Here is a 25,309-nt window from a genome sequence, read left to right as displayed (position 1 = left end):
TTGAGTTTCACCATATTACTATGTTTCCCCAAAAATAAGACCAGGTTTTATATTAATTTTTGCTCCAAAAGACGCATTAGGGATTATTTTCTGGTTAGGTCTTATTTTCAGGCAAATACAGTACTAAATGCATCCATCTGGCTGACAACCTTAACTGGAGCTTATTTTGGGTGTACTGCTTATATTACAAGCATCTTGGAAAATCATGCTAGGTCTTATTTTCTGGTTGGGTCTTATTTTCGGGGAAACACAGGTATATGGACCTCCAAACCCATTCCATACTGATGTGAAAGTCCATTTGAACCTCAAACCCAACCAGGTGGATTATGGGTCACACCAGATATCAACTCCAAACCTAGTCAGCTGTGTGGACAGTGTCTCTTCTCCACCCAGTCATTCTTCCAATGAAACAATACAGAGGTACAGAGTTGCCCACAACACAACATAGTTCATTGATAAACCCAACAGGTGTTAGAATACTTATTGGCTGCTGCTCCTGAGTCCTCCTGCCTACTTGTTCCTCAAATGTCCAATAGGAAAGAGGGGATGTAATGAAGTACCCTGAAAGAAAAGGTTATGACCTGGTTTGGTTTGTTGGCATTGCTGGTTGGACGAAACCCAGGCATGGTGGTTTGTTAAGCATTGATTAAGACATGAAGTCTACTCATTGTGGCTCAGGTGATGAACTATGGCTAAGCAAAACAGGATTACTAATGGGATGTTGGGTTCTCTCTATTTTGACTTCTAAGAAGAACCTTCTTCATCATCTTCAGATCTTCACTGGTGGTGCTGAGAATACAAGAGGTCTTCAGAAGAGGTTATGCTTGCCCGGAAGGACCTTTGAAGAGTTGGGGGCCCTCTATCTGAAAGGGGTTCTTGAGAACAATCAGAACCCTTGCTCTACAGGTTTACCGTATCTTGTTTTTCACAGCTGTGACAAAATGCACAGAAGAAATGCACACAACAGGTTTCTCCAGGTACGATAAAGATCTCCCTGTTGTTACATTATAGGATTAACTTTGGTTTATCGTTCTGGACAAGCAGAGGTGAACTGACTGCCCAGATTAAATCCGTCATCATCCTAATGCTGTGACATTTTTATGGTTTACTCAGATCTGACAGTGCATATAATTTCTGAACACCCTCTGCATCTTAAATTATGTGTAACCTTTAAGCAAGCAACAAAAACTACTAAACAACTCCAACAGGATGTCTGTGGGGACTCGCAGATTTAATTCTGACTTAATTGTGTTTAATATTATTTTTCTAATAACACCATAGCCAACTTTCTTGTATTTTCCCTACCTTTCTTTCTCGTTACCTGGATTTAAACCCAGGGCAGGAATTTCCTGCATATTTCTTTTGAACCGGAGACCGGTTTTCGTGTCTCTTCGAGATTGTTTATCTTTTCATCATTCGAGCATTATTTTTAATTTCTCTCTCTCTCTTTTTTAATCCCGAGGCCAATCATTTGGGGAAGTTTGTTGCTACAATTTTAAAAAAAAAGCATTTGTATCAGCAAACATCGAATCAATTTTGCAGGTATAAACTCACGGGCATAAGTTAAGGTGTGTTGTTTAATTGTTGTTTCAACAAGAAACTCCAGGCATCTCGTCAATGCTAATAAGGGATCAAGGAAAAAGTCTGCATTTCCCATTAATTATTTGATACGCTGAATTCTTTATGAGCTCAGCTTTGTCATTGAGTCAGCGGAAAAGACTGAGAAAAACATTCTGGCATCGTGCTTGCATAGAGATGGTTACGATTTTTTAATTTAAATTCCTCTGCTTTTTGTGGGTGTCTCGGATGACACTTGGAGTCTGGAATGCAACTTCATAATTTTTGGGTGCCCAATTTAAAATATCCTGCATTATCAGGGCCTTCCAATTTCAGCCGAAATGGTTTGCACCATCCAGATGAAGCTTTGCAAGAATGTCTCATATTTTAAACTGGTGGCAGTTTCAGAATTTAATTGGATGGAAGAAGTTTGTCCATCTAGACAAGTTTGTCCCAGATGGTCCTTAGCTCTTACAGACTGATGGGGAAGGAAAAGAAACCCCAGGGATTATATTTTCATCACTCCCCCGCTCCTGTAAGATTTTTGAAATTTTTCCTTCCCATCCCCTATTTGAATTTGCTCTGAGCCATGAATGAATGGATGGATGAATGAATGAATGAATGAATGAATGAATGAATGAATGAATGAATGCTATCCTCTAAGCCAAGAGTGAATGGATGGATGGATGGATGGATGGATGGATGGATGGATGGATGGATGGACTGATTGAGGGATGACTGACTGACTGACTGACTGACTGATTGACTGACTGAAGATTTTGCTTTGAGTCATGGATGGACAGATGGATGGATAAACGAATGAATGGATCGATGAATTGATGGATGGATGGATGGATGGATGGATAGATGGATGGATGGATGGATGGATGGATGGATGAATGGATGAACGGATGAATGGATGAATGGATGAAGACTTTGCTCTGACTCATGGATGGACGGATGGATGGATAAATGAATAAATTGATGGATGGATTAATGAATGCTATCCTCTAAGCCATGAGTGAATGAATGGATGGATGGATGGATGGATGAAGACTTTGTTTTGAGCCATGGATGGATGGATGGATGGATGGATGGATGGAATATCAGATTTTGGAATGTGTGAACACCTCACCTGGTCTGCTGTATTCTACATTTTCTCCACTTTGCTACAAGGAAGAGGAGATCAAAAATCTAAAGGAAAACCAAGAGGCAAGGAATTATGTGCCTAGAGCTTTATTGAAAAGGCAATGAAACAATAAAGTACCCACACAGTGGGTGAAAAAGCCATGAATTTCAGAGAGAAAAGGAGGTGGGTCCTGAGCAGTTCAAAGGACAGGGGAAAAACAGGAAGAGAAAAGCAGAAAGCCCAGACCTTCTACAGAAGGTCTTCAAGTCCAAATCTTCTCAATCCAAGACCAGCAGAAGCAGTCTCATCATTCCTGTAACCGTGAGGATCCGTTTCTTGGGTTCTACCTGTCCATCAGTAAGAACAGGGGATCACAGTGACATTTCCAAGGCCACCCTGAAGATTCCTTCCTCCAAGTAATCCTCTACTCGGGGCCAAAGGCCTTCCCAGGATGCCAGCTCCAGGGGCAGCACATGGTGTGTTGCCTCCAATGGCAACAGGCTCACAGCTTGCAGACAGGATGGGACCAGGGATGGTCACAACGAAAGAAGGAGGCTGGATCACGACTTCTGCAGGTGGAATCTGGTTGATGCAGGAGGGGATGACTCCAGCCAAGGTGCCCAGTTCTCCAGAGCTTATGCCTCCTCTGAATTGACCACCTTGAAGGCCACCCATGCTTCCACCTTGAAGGCCACCCATGCTTCCTCCTTGAAGGCCACTTCCAAGTCCTCTACCACCAAGTCCTGGGCCACCAGTGGAGCCACCAGCGGAGCCACCAGAAGAACCAAGACCAAACTGTGGAGTAGAGCAACCAGCTGGGATGACGCAGGATGGAATACAGGAAGCCATTGCTGGAATCTGGAAACAAGGTCAAGAAGGAACCAAGTCAAAGCAAAGGAGAAGAAACCAAATGCATGTATCTTCACCATTTATCATACTTCTCTCCTACCAGTTTCCTGACATGAACTCTGCTAATTTTTACAGCTCTTCCTCCTAAGACAAAAAAACTTTATCCATGGATCTTAGGAGGAGATACCAAAAATTTCAGCTCCCAATTTTGGAAGACCAAGCTGGTCATGACCACACAGGCACAGAACCACTTTCACAAAAAGTGTTGACCTTGTGATGAATCTGAAGACTTCACTGGATCCTCAAGCATACATTAGCTAAGCATGGACATTCCTCCAAGAACCATGGCCTCTTACCTCTTCTTCTGAGATCTTCTTGTGAAGACAGGAGAACTCAAGTGAAGCTGTTGAGATACCAGAAGAGGCCAGGGCTTTTATACCATTCTGCCAGGATCCTCAAATTTCTAAGACTCCACCTCTTTTTTCTGATGATCCTAGTTTGCAACACCATTTTTACCCATTTTCCTGAGTCAGAATAGTTTTATTAAGAACTCAGCAGAATTAAGGTGCCATCAGAGAAGGCTAATAACCCATCAGCCACTTCCTTTCATCTTCCTCTCGGCTTTCATTGACCTTCGTGTTTCCTTTGATTTAAACGCTGGGGAAGGAAAAAAAAAGAAATACAAATACCCTGAGGTTGAAGGAATCATCTAAACCCTCCCAAATTTCTTCTGACAGCTCAGAAATTCTTGCTATCAATGGGATTTGTAGTTCCGCAAGATCAAAAGAGTAACTCCTTGGATTGATCCGACACATTTTTGCATCACTCCCTTTTATCTGATTTAAATCCAAACATTTTTTAAAGAGGAGGCCCAATTTAAGTCTAATTTTATGCCTACAGATTGCCCATGTGTAGCACCAAAATTGGGACCGGAAACTCACTCTTTAATTGAAGCAATGGCTGTGTTTGACTATGTGTATTTACCCAAGTAGTATGACTGTAGCAATATTATTTAACAGAATAACAGAGTTGGAAGGGACCTGGGAGGTCTTCTAGTCCAACCTTCCACTCAAGGAAGTGATCGTATATACCATTCCAGACAAATCTTTTCTTAAAAACTTCCAGTGTTGGAGCATTCACAACTTCTGGTGGCAAGTTGTTCCACTGATTAATTGTTCTCACTGTTGGGAAATTTCTCTTTATTTCTAAATTGCTTCTCTCCCTGATTATTTCCCACCTATTGCTTCTTGTCCTGCCCTCAGGTGCTTTGGAGAATAGGTGGAACAGCCCCCTTATATATTGGAAGACTGCTCTCCTGTCACCCCTAAATCTTTCTTTTCATTCAACTAGCCATTCCCAGTTCCTGCAACCGTTCTTCGTATGTTTTAGCTTCCAGCTCCCTAATCATCTTTGTTGCTCTTCTCTGCACTCTTTCCAGAGTCACAACATTTTTTTAACACCAAAACTGGATGTGATATTCCAAGTGTGGTCTTACCAAGGCCTTATAAAGTGGTATTAAAATATCACATGATCTTGATTCTATCTTGATTGATAAAAATGTCAAATCAATGCATGGACAAGGTGGAACCTGGGTCGCCATTGCATTCCGATACAAATAAAACGGATCGGGTGAAACATTATTATACATACATTCAACCAACTTATGTATTCCTAATAGCAATACACATCCATATTAGATAACAATCTATCAATATTCAAGTATTCCACCTATTTCTCATTGTTACTTTCATTTTATCATTTTTTTAAAAAAAATGATTTATATGCCGCCCTTCTCCGGAGACTCAGGGCGGCTTACAATGCGTTAAGCAATAGCCTTCATACTTCTGTATATTTTTACAAAGTCAGCTTATTGCCCCCACAAACTGGGTCCTCAATTTACCTACCTTAGAAAGGATGGAAGGCTGAGTTCAACCTTGAGCCTGGCAAGATTCGAACTTACTAATTGCAGACAGCTGGAGTTAAATTACAATGCATTAGTCTGCTGAGCTATCCAAATAGAAATGTATATATTAATATTCCCTTTATTTCTATCATTTACTCTAGCTATTAATCATGTCACATGATTTTGATTCTATCCCTCTATGAATGCAGCCTGGGACTGCGTTGGAAGGAAGGATACCCAAAGTTGTAATACTGGAGGGACCCTCGCACCAGGGACCAATTCCTTGTGTGTCTAATCACACTTGGCCAAATAAAATTATTCAACTCAATTCGGTTCCTTAGGGAGGCATTTGACTAACCAAACAAAGCAGTTATTCATTGCAGTTTCCTGATGCGGGTTCAAAGACAACTTACTCAATCCTCTCTGATAGATCCAGGAGGACAGGATAAAATTTGAGACCCCCCAATGCAGGAATCCAGGAAACTAAAGAAATAGGTATTTGAGATGTCCCCGTTTCTTGTTATTCCAGGAACATAATTGGTCATTTGAGCTTCACTCTGGTTGCAGGTTAAGCAGTAAAATTAAGATGCAGATTTTGGGGATGATTATTATGACACCTGAAATATATTCAGCCTTCCTTACGAAGCAATTTTCAGCGTGTTAAATCCTTAATGGGCCAATTCTTTGAAGTGGCCTCATTTTGCAATCATGTTCTTATGTTAACACCTACATTTTTGCTAATCACCCAAGTATGAGACGCCTTGGGACTTCAATGAATTGTTTTTGAAGTAGTTGGATTATGTCTGAGGCTTCCTTAAGAATTACAACTTTGGTTCTCCTTCTTTCCTCCCTTCCTTCTGAAGGGAAACGGTAATATAGATATAATAAATAATAATGGAATATAATATGCTGGTATACTAGAATTAGTAGAAACTTGTTATTCTGTAAGCATTAGTTTCCTCTAACACGTATTATGTCTTTTATTTGCATAACACACATATGATAGATTATGCCTTTATATTTGTATCTCCGGTAACTAGCATCCTGTAACAAACATATGCTGTTAACCCATATCAATCTATTTTCTCCCTTTTCTCGCGCCATCCAAAAGCACGGTACGTATTTCAGTTGGAACTGCATACATCATCCGGGGAATAATTAAATAAAGCAAAGGGATTCATAGATATTTTTTCATGATGGCAGCTTAATTCTCCTGTATTTTCTGCTGAGCGATGCTTGGTTGCCCACATGAAAAGAAAAACAGCCATGGCTCACACAACCTTTAAGCCGGAAAAGAGGCAGAGTCTGACCAGCGCAAACCAGTCCAGATGCCAAGACAAGAGTATAAAAACCCAGCTCTTCTTTCCAAAATCCAACAGCTTCACTCAACTCTCTTCTCTTCGCATCATCTCCTCAAAGAACAGGTAAGTATATTTTTCTTCTCCGGGTTTGTGTAGGAAAGCGGTGGGATAGCTAAAGTGTGCTTGAGGATCCAATGAAGTCTTCAGATTCTTCTCAACATCAACACCTTTTGTGAAAGAGGCTCTGTGCTCGTGTTGTCATGACCAGCTCTTCCAAAATTGGAAGCTGAAATTTATCAAACTTGGTATCTCCTCCTAAGATCCATGGATAAAGTGAGTTTTTGTGTCTTAGGAGGAACAGCTGGAAAAATTAGCTCATCTGGGGAAACTGGTAGAAGAGAAAAGATGAATATACATGCATTCAGTTTCTTCTCCTTTGCTTTGACTTGGTTCCTTCTTGACCTTGTTTCCAGATTCCAGCAATGGCTTCCTGTATTCCATCCTGCGTCATCCCAGCTGGTTGCTCTACTCCACAGTTTGGTCTTGGTTCTTCTGGTGGCTCCGCTGGTGGCCTTGGCCTTGGCCTTGGTGGTAGAGGTCTTGGAGGTAGCCTTCAAGGAGGAAGCATGGGTGGCCTTCATGGAGGAAGCATGGGTGGCCTTCAAGGAGGAAGCATGGGTGGCCTTCAAGGTGGTCTTTTCGGAGGAGGCATCAGTTCTGGAGAACTTGGAACCCTGTCCGGAGTCATCCCCTCCTGCGTCAACCAGATCCCAGCTGCAGAAGTTGTGATCCAGCCTCCTTCTTTCGTTGTGACCATCCCTGGTCCCATCCTCTCAGCCAGCTGTGAGCCTGTTGCCATTGGAGGCCACACACCATGTGCTGCCCCTGGAGCTGGCATCCTGGGAAGGCCCATGGCCCCAAGTAGAGGATTACTTGGAGGAAGGAATCTTCAGGGCGGCCGTGGAAACGTCACTGTGATCCCTTGTTGTTACTGATGGACAGATAGAACCCAAGGAACGGATCCTCACGGTTACAGGACTGATGAGACTGCTTCTGCTGGTCTTGGATTGAGAAGATTTGGACTGGAAGACCTTCTATAGAAGGTCCTGGCTTTCTGCTTTTTTTCTCCCTGTTTTCTCCCCGTCCTTTGAACTGCTCAGGACCCACCTCCTTTTCTTTCTGAAATTCATGGCTTTTTCACCCACTGTGTTGATTCATTGCCCTTTTCAATAAATCTCCAGGCACATCATTCCATGTCTCTTGGTTTTTCTTTGGAATTTTGGATCTCTACTTCCTTGCAGAAAGACAGCCAACATGTCCAGCATCTAAAACTGTTGCATCCGTGGCTCAGAATTAGAAAGAGAAACGGGGAAACTACGTAAACCCCAAATCTAATGAATGAAGTATAGTTCTAGAAGGTTCTTTCATCATGGCCGGGAGGCTGGGAGTTCTCGTAAAAACCCCTCTGGAGAAGAACGCCTAGTGGGTGGTTTTGATTCCAAGAATGTACATAGGGGATCCAGAGTGATAACATCTCTAACCAAACAACAGACTTCACAGGGCATCTTACCACTAAATGCATTTTTACCACACCTCACTAAGATTTTCTCACACCACAATAGCAGAAAGGGTGGCAAAAAGCATAAATTTAATAAATAGCACAACGTAGCATAAAAAAGAACCTGTAAAATATAACCTAATATAAAATAAAATGTAACATCAAACATAATGTAACCTAAACGATAATATAACATAAAACATGTCATAAGCATTTATGAGCTAATTGACTATCCATTTGTCTCTATCAAAATCCTTTTTAAAAAGAAAAAGAATAATAATTTTGATAATAATTTGATAATTTTAAAAAATCAGCGGGTATCCAGTAGGGGAAATATAAGATGTTTTACAGGTGGCATCTACCCCTGGCGAGAATAGCCAGAATGTTCAAGAATAAATCTGAAAAATGTTGGAAATGTCGTCAGATACCGGGCTCATATTACCATATGTGGACGTGTGCAGAAGCTAAAAGATACTGGACTAAAATCTACACATGGTTGGAAAAAATGACAAAAAAACACATAGATTTTAAACCAGAGTTTTTTTTTATTGGGGATTGTACCTGAAATATATAATAGAGAATTGAGAAATCTTATTGTGAATGTTTTAACAGCGGCTAGAATTGTGTTTGCTAAAAACTGGAAAAATGAGAAAATACCAACGCAGGATGAAGTTATTAAGAAAATCATGGAATGTGCTGAAATGAGCAAATTGACATTTGAAATCAGAGAACAAGCAGATAAACAATATTATAAGATATGGGATTTATTTTATCAATGGTTAGATAAAAAAATATGGAAATGAAATATGGTAGAGATCTTTATAATACAAGAATTGTAGAATTCTATAAAATATAACATAAAGATGTATTATTATTGGATCGATTTAGGATGATGACCTGAATGTTACAATATAAATTAACTCAAATCTTAGAATATTTTGTACAAAATGAAGGAAGAAATAGTCATAGTCAAATAAATGATTAATAAGGACAATAATACATAGATATATATTAGATCGATAATATGAGAATTTAGGTAATCTGTAAACTATGAATATGGTGAAGAGGCACAAAAGACTTGTAACCAACCGACACACTGTTTGTTTGTAATTGAAGATGGTTTTATGTTTTTTAAGTAAGTTTGTTTAAAAATTAAAAAAAAATCCAAAAAAAAAAAAAGTGAGTACACCCCTAAGTGATAATGTCCTTCTGTGATCTACTGTACATACATACATATACATGCATACAGGTGCAGGTATATATATGGGCCAGTGTGCTCACAAAAAAATGACAATAAAAGTTATTGTCAGGTTGCGATGTCGTCTCAAATAAATTGCATTTCCAAACAAATAGTCTTTGATGAAATCTTTCATTTATTAAGCACAACAATCTGTCCCCGACTCCGTCGTAGCCAACATTGACTTCCTGACCCCAAACCTTCCCTTTCCGTTCCCCAATTCTCTGCGTCTCATGGCCATCTTCCAAATCACTCTCCCCATATCTACTACTTCAGCTCACAGGAATGTCCCCCCTTCCATCCCATCTCCTAGGGAATATTATCTTCAGGGAAAATAAGTAGGTGAAAAGTCAAGCATCCTCTTGCCAGCTGCCCCCTCTTCTCCTCCTTATGTCAGCATTGGAGTGCTGACAGTTATCTTAATTTCTTTTCAAATTGCCGCATAGCAAGTGTTTTGCACCTTTTAATAATTATTATTATTTGAAAGGTGCCATGCCCTAAAACTCTGCTTTTTAACCTGCCCTGAAGGTATTGCCCTCACCTTCTGTTTCAACACGAATTAAGGCTCTGTGTTTCAATAGCACAGAACACGAATTCATTCAGAGGCACCTCTTCCAGCCTCTTCTAAGGATGAGAAATTCTGAGGGGTCCTCAACATGGGTTGAGTTTTACCTGCTGTGGCAAAGCATGGGGGCTCAGGAGAGGCCAGAAGGCACTCTGAGCTTCCTACCCTCCATAAAGGGAAATCTTGAAAGGACCTTGGATTTGAGAGTTTGACTGCCACCGATGGCTTGAAGGAGAAGACAAGCAGAAGGTTGATGGTTCTCCATCCATCTCTTGGCTTAGGTCCATCTCCAGAACAACTCTGCTTTGGGCTGTAAGTCAGGCTGTTCAGCAGAAATCTTGCTGAGATATTGCCCATGGTGGCTCAGAAAATATCAGCTCCATATTCATGGTGGTCTCCTTCACGCAGGAAGATCCAGAGATCTCAGGTGGATCCAGTGTTGGGTTGTGCATGGACTGACTGAAGCCATGTGGGGATTGGTTTGGTCTGGATTTGTGCAGTGGGGGGAAATTGGAAGTGAGAACTTGGGCCCCATGGCTGCCCCTAAGCCTAAAGTTTAATGTAAGGAATGACCCTAACCCAGACTTAAACACTCAAAGACCTATTTGGATCCGTTTCCCACAAAAAAACAAATACAGGGAGCCACAAAACCTGGGTGGGTGGGGCTAACTCCACGTCACTCACTCCCACCCAGTCACATGACCCTCCCTTAGCCACGCCTACCCAGCCGGTCATTAGGGCAGAGAACCAGTTTTTTAAAAACACCAGGAACCACAAAACCCTTTTCTCTCTTTTTCTCTGCCTCTCTCTTCCCCCTCTCCCTCTCTATCTTCCCCTCTCTCTCCCCCATTTCATTCATTTTTCATTTTATTTAATTTGTATACCGCCCTACTCCCGAAGGACTCAGAACTTTCGAGAGAGGGCAGAACTTACAAAAGAAGGACTGTCCTCCCTAAACGAGGACGATTGGTCACCTTGCCAAAGAGCCACATGTGGCTCCGGAGCTGCAGGTTGCTGACATCGGCCCTAACCCTATGAAATCCAACTTCTCCAAGGTTAAGTCACAGGTCTTTCTTAGCCCTGCCTGTAGACATCCAAGAACAGGGCTGCTTCAGCTTTAAGGTGCAGAACCCCAAATTCTTACTTCAGGAGAAAAGCAACTTTCCCCTCAACTATTCCCCAGAGGGGTTTTGACTAGAACTCCCAGCCTCCCGGCCATGATGAAAGAACCTTCTAGAACTATACTTCATTCATTAGATTTGGGGTTTACGTTGTTTCCCCGTTTCTCTTTCTAATTCTGAGCCATGGATGCAACAGTTTTAGATGCTGGACATGTTGGCTGTCTTTCTGCTAGGAAGTAGAGATCCAAAATTCCAAAGAAAAACCAAGAGACATGGAATGATGTGCCTGGAGATTTATTGAAAAGGGCAATGAAACAACACAGTGGGTGAAAAAGCCATGAATTTCAGAGAGAAAAGGAGGTGGGTCCAGAGCAGTTCAAAGGACGGGGAGAAAACAGGGAGAAAAAAAGCAGAAAGCCAGGACCTTCTATAGAAGGTCTTCAAGTCCAAATCTTCTCAATCCAAGACCAGAAGAAGCAGTCTCATCATTCCTGTAACCATGAGGATCCATTTCTTGGGTTCTACCTGTCCATCAGTAACAACAAGGGATCACAGTGACGTTTCCACGGCCGCCCTGAAGATTCCTTCCTCCAAGTAATCCTCTACTTGGGGACATGGGCCTTCCCAGGATGCCGGCTCCAGGGGCAGCACATGGTGTGTGGCCTCCAACGGCAACAGGCTCACAGCTGGCTGAGAGGATGGGACCAGGGATGGTCACAACGAAAGAAGGAGGCTGGATCACGACTTCTGCAGCTGGGATCTGGTTGACGCAGGAGGGGATGACTCCGGACAGGGTTCCAAGTTCTCCAGAACTGATGCCTCCTCCGAAAAGACCACCTTGAAGGCCACCCATGCTTCCTCCATGAAGGCCACCCATGCTTCCTCCTTGAAGGCCACCCATGCTTCCTCCTTGAAGGCTACCTCCAAGACCTCTACCACCAAGGCCAAGGCCAAGGCCACCAGCGGAGCCACCAGAAGAACCAAGACCAAACTGTGGAGTAGAGCAACCAGCTGGGATGACGCAGGATGGAATACAGGAAGCCATTGCTGGAATCTGGAAACAAGGTCAAGAAGGAACCAAGTTAAAGCAAAGGAGAAGAAACTGAATGCATGTATATTCATCTTTTCTCTTCTACCAGTTTCCCCAGATGAGCTAATTTTTCCAGCTGTTCCTCCTGAGACACAAAAACTCACTTTATCCAGGGATCTTAGAGGGAGATACCAAGTGTGATAAATTTCAGCTTCCAATTTTGGAAGAGCTGGTCATGACAACACAAGCACAGAGCCTCTTTCACAAAAGGTGTTGATGTTGAGAAGACTCAGAAGACTTCATTGGATCCTCAAGCATACTTTAGCTATCCCACCGCTTTCCTACACAAACCCGGAGAAGAAAAATGACCTTACCTGCTGTTTGAGGAGATGTTGCGAAGAGAAGAGAGTTGAGTGAAGCTGTTGGATTTTGGAACGAAGAGCTGGGTTTTTATACTCTTGTCTTGGCATCTGGACTGGTTTGCGCTGGTCAGACTCTGCCTCTTTTCCGGCTTAAAGGTTGTGTGAGCCATGGCTGTTTTTCTTTTCATGTGGGCAACCAAGCATTGCTCACCGGAAAACACATGAGAATTAAGCTGCCATTGTGAAAAAATATCTATGAATCTCTTTGCTTTATTTAATGTCCCTAATTTGTTGATTGGCATAGTGGTCAGGCTTGGCTGCTTTCAATTTGAGGGGAAGGAAAGAAGGAAGGGAGGGAGGAAAAGAGGAAGGGAGGAAGGAAGGAAGGAAGGAAGGAAGGAAGGAAGGAAGGAAGGAAGGAAGGAAGGAAGGAAGGGAGAGCCAAAGTTGTAATTCTTAAAGAAGCCTCAGAAATAATACAAACTACTTCAAAAACAATTCATTGAAGTCCCAAAGCATCTCATGCTTGGATGACTAGCAAAAATCTAGGTGTTAACATAAGAACACACTTGCAAATTGAGGCCACTTCAAAGAACTGGCCCATTAAGGATTTAACACGCTGAAAATTGCTTCGTAAGGAAGGCTGAGTACATTTCAGGTGTCATAATAATCATCCCCAATATCTGCATGTCAGAAATGGTGTAGGGTCTCCTGCGTAGGCAGAGAGTTGGACTAGATGACCTATAAGGTCCATTCCAACTCTGTTAATCTGATATCTTAATTTTAATGCTCAACCTGCAACCAGAGTGAAGATCAAATGACCAAACATGTTCTTGGAATAACAAGAAATGGGGACATCTCAAATACCTATTTCTTTAGTTTCCTGGATTCCTGCATTGGGGGGCCTCAAATTTTATCCTGTCCTCCTGGATCTATCAGAGAGGATTGAGTAAGTTGTCTTTGAACCCGGATCAGGAAACTGCAATGAATAACTGCTTTGTTTGTTTGGTCAAATGCCTCCCTAAGGAACCGAATTGAGTTGAATAATTTTATTTGGCCAAGTGTGATTAGACACACAAGAAGTTGCTCCATCACAGGAGGTTTTTAAGAGAAGATTTGTCTGGAATGGTAGATAGTGTCTCCTGCTTGAGTGGAAGGTTGGACTAGAAGACCTCCGAGGTCCCTTCCAACTCTCTTATTCTGTTAAATAATAATCCTACAGCCATACTACTCGAGTACATACACATAGCGATTATACAGCCCTGTGAGAAGTAGGTGTTAGGCAGAGTGATGGCTTGGAGGGGAAAACTGTCCCTGTTTCTAATTGTTCTGGTTGGAAGTCTATGTGTGACATGTCACAAATTCCACAATTTTTACTGTGATCTCCAAGAAGGATCTGGTTAAACAACATTTTATTTCAGTCAAAGTTCAAGGATATGAAAAAGAACCTTATCTAAACAAGGATGCAAAACAAAATACAGGTAATCCGCATTTAGCGACTGTCTGTTTTAGTGACTGTCTGCAGTCACAACAGCAAAGTAACAGTAATTTTTTGACAAATCCTCACGTTGAAAACCTTCCCAGATCTGTAAAGCCGAGGAAAACGAAAACTGGACCATAAACATGGCCATTGCTTTACTTAATGGCCAAATTGCCGGACCCAATTTCGGTGCTGCATAAGGACAGCGTGGAGGTGTAAAATGAGACTTAAAGGAGATCAACCTGCAAAGCATCCCTGCCCATCATTTAAACAATGTTTGGATTTAAATCAGATAAAAGGGAGTGATGCAAAAATGTGTTGGATCAATCCAAGGAGTTACTCTTTTGATCTTGCGGAACTACAAGTCCCATTGATAGCCACGCTGCCTACAAGCAAGAATTTCTGAGCTGTCAGAAGAAATTTGGGAGGGTTTAGATGATTCCTTCAACCTCAGGGTATTTGTATTTCTTTTTTTTTCCTTCCCCAGCCTTTAAATCAAAGGAAACATGAAGGTCAATGCAAGCCGAGAGGAAGACGAAAGGAAGTGGCTGATGGGCTATTAGCCTTCTCTGACACCACCTTAATTCTGCTGAGTTCTTCATAAAACTATTCTGACTCAGGAAAATGGGTAAAAATGGTGTTGCAAACTAGGATCATCAGAGAAAAGAGGTGGAGTCTTAGAAATTTGAGGATCCTGGCAGAATGGTATAAAAGCTCTGGCCTCTTCTGGTATCTCAACAGCTTCACTTGAGTTCTCCTGTCTTCACAAGAAGATCTCAGAAGAAGAGGTAAGAGGCCATGGTTCTTGGAGGAATGTCCATGCTTAGCTAATATGTACTTCAGGATCCAGTGAAGTCTTCGGATTCTTCACAAGGTCAACACCTTTTGTGAAAGTGGTTCTGTGCCTGTGTGGTCATGACCAGCTTGGTCTTCCAAAATTGGGAGCTGAAATTTTTGGTATCTCCTCCTAAGATCCATGGATAAAGTTTTTTATCTTAGGAGGAAGAGCTGTAAAAATTAGCAGAGTTTATGTCAGGAAACTGGTAAGAGAGAAGTATGATAAATGGTGAAGATACATGCATTCGTTTTCTTCTCCTTTGCTTTGACTTGGTTCCTTCTTGACTTTGTTTCCAGATTTCAGCAATGGCTTCCTGTACTCCATCCTGCGTCATCCCAGCTGGTTGCTCTACTCCACAGTTTGGTCTTGGTTCTTCTGGTGGCTCCGCTGGTGGCTCCACTGGTGGCCTTGGACTTGGTGGTAGAGGACTTGGAAGTGGCCTTCAAGGAGGAAGCATGGGTGGCCTTCAAGGAGGAAGCATGGGTGGCCTTGGAGGTGGTCTTTTCGGAGGAGGCATAAGTTCTCGAGAACTTGGAACCCTAGCTGGAATCAACCCACAACCCATCAACCAGATCCCACCTGCAGAAGTCGTGATCCAGCCTCCTTCTTTCGTTGTGACCATCCCTGGTCCCATCCTCTCAGCCAGCTGTGAGCCTGTTGCGATTGGAGGCAACACACCATGTGCTGCCCCTGGAGCTGGCATCCTGGGAAGGCCCATGTCCCCAAATAGAGGATTGCTCGGTGGAAGGAATCTTCAGGGCGGCCTTGGAAATGTCACTGTGATCCCTTGTTCTTACTGATGGAGAGATAGAACCCAAGAAACGGATCCTCACGGTTACAGGAATGATGAGACTGCTTCTGCTGGTCTTGGATTGAGAAGATTTGGACTGGAAGACCTTCTATAGAAGGTCCTGGCTTTCTGCTTTTTTTCTCCCTGTTTTCTCCCCGTCCTTTGAACTGCTCAGGACCCACCTCCTTTTCTCTCTGGAATTCATGGCTTTTTCACCCACTGTGTTGATTCATTGCCCTTTTCAATAAATCTCCAGGCACATCATTCCATGTCTCTTGGTTTTTCTTTGGAATTTTGGATCTCTACTTCCTTGCAGAAAGACAGCCAACATGTCCAGCATCTAAAACTGTTGCATCCATGGCTCAGAATTAGAAAGAGAAACAGGGAAACTACGTAAACCCCAAATCTAATGAATGAAGTATAGTTCTAGAAGGTTCTTTCATCATGGCTGGGAGGCTGGGAGTTCTAGTAAAAACCCCTCTGGAGAAGAACGCCTAGTGGGTGGTTTTAATTCCAAGAATGTAGATAGGGGATCCAGAGTGACAAAATGTCTAACCAAACAACGGACTTCACAGGGCATCTTACCACTAAATGCATTTTTACCACACCTCACTAAGCTTTTCTCACACCACGATAGCAGAAAGGGTGGCAAAAAGCATAAATTTAATAAATAGCGCAACGAAGCATAAAAACGAACCTGTAAAATGTAACATAATATAAAATAAAACATAACATCAAACATAATGTAACCTAAACCATAACATAACATAAAACATATCATAAGCATTTATGGACTAATTGACTGTCCAGTCGTCTCTATCAAAATCCTTTTTTTTAAAAAAAAAGAATAACCATTTTGATAATAATTTGATAATTTAAAAAAAATCAGCTGGTATCCAGTAGGGGAAATATAAAGGAGAAAGTTTCCTCTTTCCACTATGTATTCAAAATGGACAGTGATTAATACATACATGCATACATACATACATACATACATACATACATACAAACATTATATCACAGAAGTGAGTACACTTTGCCAATATTTAAGTATATCTTTTCCTGTGACAACACTGAAGAAATGACACTTGGCTGCAATGTAAAGTAGTGAGTGTACAGCTTGTATAACAGTGTAAATGTGCTATCCCCTCAAAATAACGCAACACACAACCATTAATGTCTAAACTGCTGGCTACAAAAGTGAGTACACCCCTAAGTGATAATGTCCTTCTGTGATCTACTGTACATACATACATATACATGCATGCATGCATGCATATATTCATGCATACATACATACATACATACATACATACATACATACAGGTGCAGGTATATACATATAGGCGCCAGTGTGCTCACAAAAAAAAAAATGACAATAAAAGTTATCTTAATTTATTTTCTTGTTCCATCTAGCTGGACTGGCTTGATCCCATCCTCTCAGTTTTTTAATCGAATTTCGGTTTTAATTGGGTTGTTTTAAATTCGGGCCAAAATTATTTAATTGTTTTTTTTAAATGTTTTTAAATTTTATATGCTATGTTTTATCCTGGCTGTACACGGCCCTGAGTCCCGCAGGAGAAGGGCGGTATAGAAATATAATAAATAAATAAATAAATAATTTTTCAAATCACTGGATAGCAGGTAACCTGAAGGCAGGTTAAATTAAGGCTCGGTATTTCAATATCACATAACATGAATTCATTCAGAGGCCTTTCATTCTTTCAGCCTCTTCTAAGGATGAGAAACTCTGTGGGGACCTCAACACGGGTTGAATTTTACCTGGTGTTGCAAAGCATGGGGGCTCAGAGGGACCAGAAGGTAAATAGGTCAATAAATAGACAAGTAAATCAAACAGAGTTCTGTTTGACTTCTTGATTCAGGAATGTGTTCTTAGCCTGCAGGGATATGTGCATTTCTTTGGCTTGGAGTAAGCATAATCAAAGGGTGCTTTCCTCACACCAATTAAAGAGACGCAATTTGTCCAACTATTCATCTTCTCCTTTTTCAAAAGATGGCAATGAACGAAGGAGAGTGAGAAGGTGGCTTGACAGGGAATTAATCATCACGTACATCTCAAGTCTCTTGTACATCTTAAGAAGCGTGGACTCCATTTCCCAGAATTCCTGCTGGCCGGGGAATTCTGGGAGTTGAAGTCCACACAAAGTTGCTGAGGTTGACTAATAGTGATCTAAAGTCTTCTCACAAGGGCCATAGGAAGAAAATTAATTCTGACTTTTCTCCAATCTACAGGTGTGCCAAGTCCAAGAAAGTTTGACCTGGGAATGCAGCTTCCATGCTGCTCTCTACTCTCATGGGAGCACCCAATGCTTCTGGTGCTCTCATAAACCCAAGTTCCTAGATCTCATGACCATAAAGACAAGGGTGGGTGCTAATGGCAACCAGGAAGAAAAGGAATGTGGTGACGGGCTTTGATTTATGTGGAGAGACATAGTCTGAACTCCAGGGATTCTTAGGGTCTCTCAAAAGCTTGGAAGCTTATGACCAAGTTGCAATTTTTCACAAAGCTGAAGGGAAGGATATTATTACATGCATGGTTGAAGACATGGAAAGTATTTCTGCAAGCCTTCCCAGGTTGACTAGACAGGAAAACATGAACTAACTCTACTTTATTGTAAGGCTACATTAACAGAATTTTGCAGTTCTAAAAGTACAGATCTACAACTGTCTCCTTTATACATTCTGAGATGTTAAAGTAGTTCCTTTCTGAGTTTCTTTCTCTACCCGTTATGCAGCTGAGGACTAGGTTGCCTCTTATCTGACTGTTCCCTAAAGCTCCATTATTAGAATCTTGTAAGTCGGAAAATAGCATGTGTATATGGTATGTAGCCTGTGTATGTGTGTGCTGTGTATGTGTTTGGATAGATACACAATTTTTTTCTTGAAGAGCAGGCAACAGAATTTCATTTTTAAAAAGTATGCTCACAGTAAAATAATGACAATAAAAGCTATCTTTTCGTTATAAAAAAGTTATCTTATATCTGAGTTGATTGAGCAGATGATGGTCTTATGCTCTTGCAGACATGAATGGGGTTGGACTAGAAGACCTCCAAGGTCAGTTCCAACTCTATTATTCATGAAGACTTTGCTCTAGCCAAGAATGAATGAATGAATGAATGAATGAATGAATGAATGAATGAATGAATGTGTCAGGTTTCGGTGCTATCTTGAATAAACTTCATTCTCAAGCGCAAGCTGTCTAATGAAACATTTTATTTTTAAGCATAGCAGAATCCGACATTTCTGACTCAAATTGCAGCCAAACTGGCCCCTCCTTCCAACCCCCTCCTCTTCCGCTCTCCAGCCCCAACGTCCCATTGGCCATCATACAGATCCATCTCTACATCCCGGCACGTTCTTTTCACAGGAATGCAGCCCCCACACTCGTCTCCCAGGAAACCCTATCTGTATATACAAAACTAGGTAAAAGTTCATCTCAGCAATAAATCAAGCTTCCGCTCTTTCTGCTTCAACTTGTTATGTCAGCGCTGGAAGAAAGCCTAATTTGGAACGCTGACAGAATGAATGAATGAAACATCAGATTTTGAGATACTGTGTGAACTCCCCACTTGGTCTGTTGTATTCTACATTTTCTCCATCTTGCTACAAGGAAGAGGAGATCAAAAATGCCAAAGAAAAACCAAGAGACGTGAATGATTTGCCTGGAGATTTATTGAAAAGGGCAATGAAACAACACAGTGGGTACAAAAGCCATGAATTTCAGAGAGAAAAGGAGGTGGGTCCTGAGCAGTTCAAAGGACAGGGGAAAAACAGGAAGAGAAAAGCAGAAAGCCCAGACCTTCTATAGAAGGTCTTCAAGTCCAAATCTTCTCAATCCAAGACCAGCAGAAGCAGTCTCATCATTCCTGTAACCGTGGGGATCCGTTTCTTGGGTTCTACCTGTCCATCAGTAACAACAAGGGATCACAGTGACATTTCCAAGGCCACCCTGAAGATTCCTTCCTCCAAGTAATCCTCTACTCGGGGCCAAAGGCCTTCCCAGGATGCCAGCTCCAGGGGCAGCACATGGTGCGTTGCCTCCAATGGCAACAGGCTCACAACTGGCGGACAGGATGGGACCAGGGATGGTCACAACGAAAGAAGGAGGCTGGATCACGACTTCTGCAGGTGGGATCTGGTTGATGGGTTGTGGGTTGATTCCAGCTAGGGTTCCAAGTTCTCGAGAACTTATGCCTCCTCCGAAAAGACCACCTCCAAGGCCACCCATGCTTCCTCCTTGAAGGCCACCCATGCTTCCTCCTTGAAGGCCACCTCCAAGACCTCTACCACCAAGGCCAAGGCCACCAGCGGAGCCACCAGAAGAACCAAGACCAAACTGTGGAGTAGAGCAACCAGCTGGGATGACACAGGATGGAGTACAGGAAGCCATTGCTGAAATCTGGAAACAAAGTCAAGAAGGAACCAAGTCAAAGCAAAGGAGAAGAAAATGAATGCATGTATCTTCACCATTTATCATACTTCTTTCCTACCAGTTTCCTGACATAAACTCTGCTAATTTTTACAGCTCTTCCTCCTAAGACAAAAAAAACTTTATCCATGGATCTTAGGAGGAGATACCAAAAATTTCAGCTACCAATTTTGGAAGACTAAGCTGGTCATGACCACACAGGCACAGAACCACTTTCACAAAAGGTGTTGACCTTGTGATGAATCTGAAGACTTCACTGGATCCTCAAGCACACATTAGCTAAGCATGGACATTCCTCCAAGAACCATGGCCTCTTACCTCTTCTTCTGAGATCTTCTTGTGAAGATAGGAGAACTCAAGTGAAGCTGTTGAGATTCCAGAAGAGGCCAGGGCTTTTATACCATTCTGCCAGGATCCTCAAATGTCTATGATGCCACCTCTTTTCTCTGATGAGCTTAGTTTGCAACACCCATTTTTACCCATTTTCCTGAGTCAGAATAGTTTTATTAAGAACTCAGCAGAATTAAGGTGCCATCAGAGAAGGCTAATAACCCATCAGCCACTTCCTTTCATCTTCCTCTTGGCTTGCATTGACCTTCGTGTTTCCTATGATTTAAACGCTGGGGAAGGAAAAAAAAGAAATACAAATACCCTGAGGTTGAAGGAATCATCTAAACCCTCCCAAATTTCTTCTGACAGCTCAGAAGAAACTGCCTTGTAGGCAGCGTGGCTATCAATGGGATTTGTACTTCCACAAGATTATAAAGATTATAAAAGTAACTTCCTGCATTGATCAGACATATTATGGATAACTCTCTTTTTATGATTTCAATCCAAACATTGCTTAAAAGGTGGGCAGTGATGCTTTGCAGGTTGATCTTCTTTAGGTCTCATTTTACGCCTCTACGTTGTCCTTATGCAGCACCGAAATTGGGAACGGCAATTTGACCATTAAGTAAAGCAATGGCTGTGTTTATGATTTTGATTCTGTCCCTCTATAAATGCAGCCTGGGACTGCGTCACCCAAAGTTGTAATACTGGAAGGAGCCTTGCACCAGAGACCGATTCCTTGTGTGTCTAATCACACTTGGCCAAATAAAATTATTCAACTCAATTCGGTTCCTTAGGGAGGCATTTGACCAAACAAACAAAGCAGTTATTCATTGCAGTTTCCTGATCTGGGTTCAAAGACAATTTACTCAATCCTCTCTGATAGATCCAGGAGGGCAGGATAAAATTTGAGGCCCCCCAATGCAGGAATCCAGGAAACTAAAGAAATAGGTATTTGAGATGTCCCCGTTTCTTGTTATTCCAGGAACATAATTGGTCATTTGAGCTTCACTCTGGTTGCAGGTTGAGCAGTAAAATTAAGATGCGGATTTTGGGGGTGATTATTATGACACCTGAAATATATTCAGCCTTCCTTACGAAGCAATTTTCAGCGTGTTAAATCCTTAATGGGCCAATTCTTTGAAGTGGCCTCATTTTGCAATCATGTTCTTATGTTAACACCTACATTTTTGCTAATCATCCAAGTGTGAGACGCCTTGGGACTTCAATGAATTGTTTTTGAAGTAGTTGGATTATTTCTGAGGCTTCCTTAAGAATTATAACTTTGGTTCACCTTCCTTCCTTCCTTCCTTCCTTCCTTCCTTCCTTCCTTCCTTCCTTCCTTCCTTCCTTCCTTCCTATCTTCCTCCCTCCCTCCCTCCCTTTTTATTGTTCTATTTCCTTCCTTCCTCCCTTCCTCTCTTCCTCCCTCCCTTCCTTCTTTCCTTCCCCTCAAATTGAAAGCAGCCAAGCCTGACCACTATGCCAATCAACAAATTAGGGACATTAAATAAAGCAAATGGATTCATAGATATTTTTTCATGATGGCAGCTTAATTCTCCCGTATTTTCTGCTGAGCGATGCTTGGTTGCCCACATGAAAAGAAAAACAGCCGTGGCTCACACAACCTTTAAGCTGGAAAAGAGGCAGAGTCTGACCAGCGCAAACCAGTCAAGATGCCAAGACAAGAGTATAAAAACCCAGCTCTTCGTTCCAAAATCCAACAGCTTCACTCAACTCTCTACTCTTCGCAACATCTCCTCAAACAGCAGGTAAGGTCATTTTTCTTCTCTGGGTTTGTGTAGGAAAGTGGTGGGATAGCTAAAGTATGCTTGAGGATCCAATGAAGTCTTCAGATTCTTTGCAACATCAACATCTTTTATGAAATAAGCTCTGTGCTTGTGTTGTCATGACCAGCTCGGAAGCTGAAATTTTTCACACTTGGTATCTCCCTCTAAGATCCCTGGATAAAGTGAATTTTTGTCTGTTAGGAGGAACAGCTGTAAAAATTAACAGAGTTTATCTCAGGAAACTGGTAGGAGAGAAGTATGATAAACGGTGAATATACATGCATTCATTTTCTTCTCCTTTGCTTTGACTTGGTTCCTTCTTGACCTTCCAAAATTGGTAGCTGAAATTTTTCACACTTGGTATCTTCTCCTAAAATCCCTGGATAAAGTGAGTTTTTGTGTCTCAGGAGGAACAGCTGGAAAAATTAGCTGATCTGGGGAAACTGGTAGAAGAGAAACAGGGAATATACATGCATTTGGTTTCTTCTCCTTTGCTTTGACTTGGTTCCTTCTTGACCTTGTTTCCAGATTTCAGCAATGGCTTCCTGTATTCCATCCTGCGTCATCCCAGCTGGTTGCTCCACCCCACAGTTTGGTCTTGGATCTTCTGGTGGCTCCGCTGGTGGCCTTGGCCTTGGCCTTAGTGGTAGAGGTCTTGGAGGTGGCCTTCAAGGAGGAAGCATGGGTGGCCTTCATGGAGGAAGCATGGGTGGCCTTCAAGGTGGTCTTTTTGGAGGAGGCATCAGTTCTGGAGAACTTGGAACCCTGTCTGGAGTCATCCCCTCCTGCGTCAACCAAATTCCACCTGCAGAAGTCGTGATCCAGCCTCCTTCTTTTGTTGTGACCATCCCTGGTCCCATCCTCTCAGCCAGCTGTGAGCCTGTTGCCGTTGGAGGCCACACACCATGTGCTGCCCCTGGAGCCGGCATCCTGGGAAGGCCCATGGCCCCAAGTAGAGGATTGCTCGGTGGAAGGAATCTTCAGGGCGGCCGTGGAAATGTCACTTTGATCCCTTGTTGTTACTGATGGACAGGTAGAACCCAAGAAACGGATCCTCACGGTTACAGGAATGATGAGACTGCTTCTGCTGGTCTTGGATTGAGAAGATTTGGACTGGAAGACTTTCTGTAGAAGGTTTGGGCTTTCTGCTTTTTTTTCTCCCTGTTTTCTCCCCGTCCTTTGAACTGCTCAGGACCCACCTCCTTTTCTCTCTGAAATTCATGGCTTTTTCACCCACTGTGTCATTTTATTGCCCTTTTCAATAAATCTCCAGTCATATTATTCCATGTTTGTTGGGTTTTCTTTGGAATTTTGATGTCCTCTTCCTTGTAACAGCCAACATGTTCAGTATCTAAAACTGTTGCATCTGTGGCTCAATATTAGAAACAGAAATGGGAAACCACGTAAACCCCAAATCAATAATTAATGCTGGACTATGGTTCTAGAAGGTTCTTTCATCGTGGCTGGGAGGCTGGGAGTTCTAGTTAAATCCCTCTAGGGAAGAACACCCAGTGGGTGGTTTTGATTCCAAGAATGTGTGTAGAGGATCCAGAGCGACAACATTTCTAATTGGCTTCACACGGCATCTTACCACTAAATGTGTTTTTACCACACCTCTCTAAGATTTTCTCGCATCTCGCTAGCAGGATGGGCGGCATGTAAATTTAATAAATAGCACGACATAGCATCAAATGTAGCATATAACATAAAATATAACATAACATAAAATAAAACCGAAGATGAAACGCAATGTAACATAAACAACATAATATAAAATAAGACATAAGCGTTTATGGGCTAACTGACTGTCTAGTCATCTCTATCAAAATCCTTTTTAAAAGAAAAAGAATAACTATTTTGATAATAACATTTTAAAAAATCAGCTGGTATCCAGTAGGGGAAATATAAAGGAGAAAGTTTCCTCTTTCCACTATATATTCAAAATGGATAATATCATGCCCCCGTCGGAGTCTGAATCTGAGACGGAATCTGCTGGTTTTTACACCATACAGGATGAATTTATACCAGAAGGTCCCAAGCAAGAAGTTCATAGAATATCTTCTCATTTGTCTGGTCTAAGAATTCTCCCAGTCAATCTGTTCTCATAATGGCTAGATTTTATACATCAAGCTAAGCCATCATGTAGACATGTTTGTGTTTTGGGTTTGAATTTCACAGCCTTCTGCATATAAAACTCTAGCTGAATACTCGTGCTCCGCTACGAAACTATGTGATGGGGCTTGATAAATCGACACTTACAGCTTGAAAATTAATGAGTAGCTATGATCTCTCCTCTCCCCTTCTCTCCTTCAGACTTGCCCCACAGAAATGTCTCCTATCCTATCCTCTTCTCTCCCTCTGGCTTGCCACACAAAGGCCTCCCCTATCCTATCCCCCTTCTCTCCCATCAGCCTTGTCCCACAGAAGCCTCCCCTATCCTGCTTGCTGATGTGAAAGTAAAACTGAAACTCCTCTCCTCTGCTTGTGTTTTGCATTTGGAACAGATTTCATTTGAGATGGGGAGGGGGAGTAGAACTCCTTAGCATCAGAGCGTGTTAATAATAATATAGGAAATACTAATGCTGTGATGGTTATTTTGAAAAATCCTTTCTTAGTGAGCACCTAGAAGGCAAGAGGAACATACATGGCAAATTTCAAGTTTGTAGGCTTTAGGATTCTGGAGATTTTGTGATGATGCTTGAGTGATATTTTGCTTATATATATATATATATGATGGATGGAGTTTAGAGTGCTCTGCCAATCCAACAGGTGGGGCTCTGTTAAATAAGCAAACCATGGTTTGCAGTGAGTGAGAAATGGAACAAAACTTGAAGGAGACAAGAAGCTTAAAGTGCAGTTTGAACTTTAATTAGGATGTAGGAAGAATTTAACAGACAATTCTCTAAAAAGTTGATAATCAACAACCTAGACCAACAATAACAAGGGCAAAAGGAACACAAATATAAATACTGCTTAGAACTCCACTTTGGCTCTGGGAGTTCAGACAGGAAAAAGAGAA

General features: G+C 41.9%; 3 protein-coding genes across 3 annotated transcripts in view; 1 reads left to right on the top strand and 2 right to left on the bottom strand.

The window, feature by feature from the left end:
- LOC132712540 (uncharacterized) overlaps nt 1–12,265 on the bottom strand; it is a 28,429-nt gene extending 16,164 nt beyond the window's left edge. The window contains exons 1-3 of the mRNA XM_087881172.1: nt 11,764–12,265; nt 10,265–10,324; nt 7,269–7,493 (exon numbers count right to left, since the gene is read on the bottom strand). Coding sequence (XP_087737298.1) covers nt 7,269–7,493; nt 10,265–10,324; nt 11,764–12,265 — 787 coding nt within the window. The remainder of the gene's footprint in view (nt 1–7,268; nt 7,494–10,264; nt 10,325–11,763) is intronic.
- Nucleotides 12,266–14,844: 2,579 nt separating this feature from the next.
- Nucleotides 14,845–16,050, top strand: LOC148111493 (uncharacterized). Its single transcript, XM_087880781.1, has 2 exons — nt 14,845–14,880; nt 15,227–16,050. The coding sequence occupies exon 2, from the start codon at nt 15,236–15,238 to the stop codon at nt 15,728–15,730; it is 495 nt and encodes a 164-aa protein (XP_087736907.1). The 5' UTR covers nt 14,845–14,880; nt 15,227–15,235; the 3' UTR covers nt 15,731–16,050.
- A 3,476-nt stretch (nt 16,051–19,526) lies between these two features.
- Nucleotides 19,527–20,524, bottom strand: LOC148111492 (uncharacterized). The gene is made up of 2 exons (XM_087880841.1): nt 20,489–20,524; nt 19,527–20,140 (listed from the first exon to the last, which is right to left on the bottom strand). Exon 2 carries the CDS (start codon nt 20,129–20,131, stop codon nt 19,649–19,651), a length of 483 nt encoding a protein of 160 aa, XP_087736967.1. The 5' UTR covers nt 20,132–20,140; nt 20,489–20,524; the 3' UTR covers nt 19,527–19,648.
- Nucleotides 20,525–25,309: the final 4,785 nt, after the last annotated feature.

This window comes from Pantherophis guttatus, chromosome 18, assembly GCF_059756535.1.
Source record: "Pantherophis guttatus breed Tessera chromosome 18, ASM5975653v1, whole genome shotgun sequence".
Taxonomy (NCBI): domain Eukaryota; kingdom Metazoa; phylum Chordata; class Lepidosauria; order Squamata; family Colubridae; genus Pantherophis; species Pantherophis guttatus.
This window is presented reverse-complemented; position numbering and strand designations above follow the sequence as displayed.

Coding starts and splice junctions, on each gene's coding strand:
- LOC148111493 (XM_087880781.1), top strand. CDS start 15,236: ATGGCTTCCTGTACTCCATCCTGCGTCATCCCAGCTGGTTGCTCTACT.
- LOC148111492 (XM_087880841.1), bottom strand. CDS start 20,131: ATGGCTTCCTGTACTCCATCCTGTGTCATCCCAGCTGGTTGCTCTACT.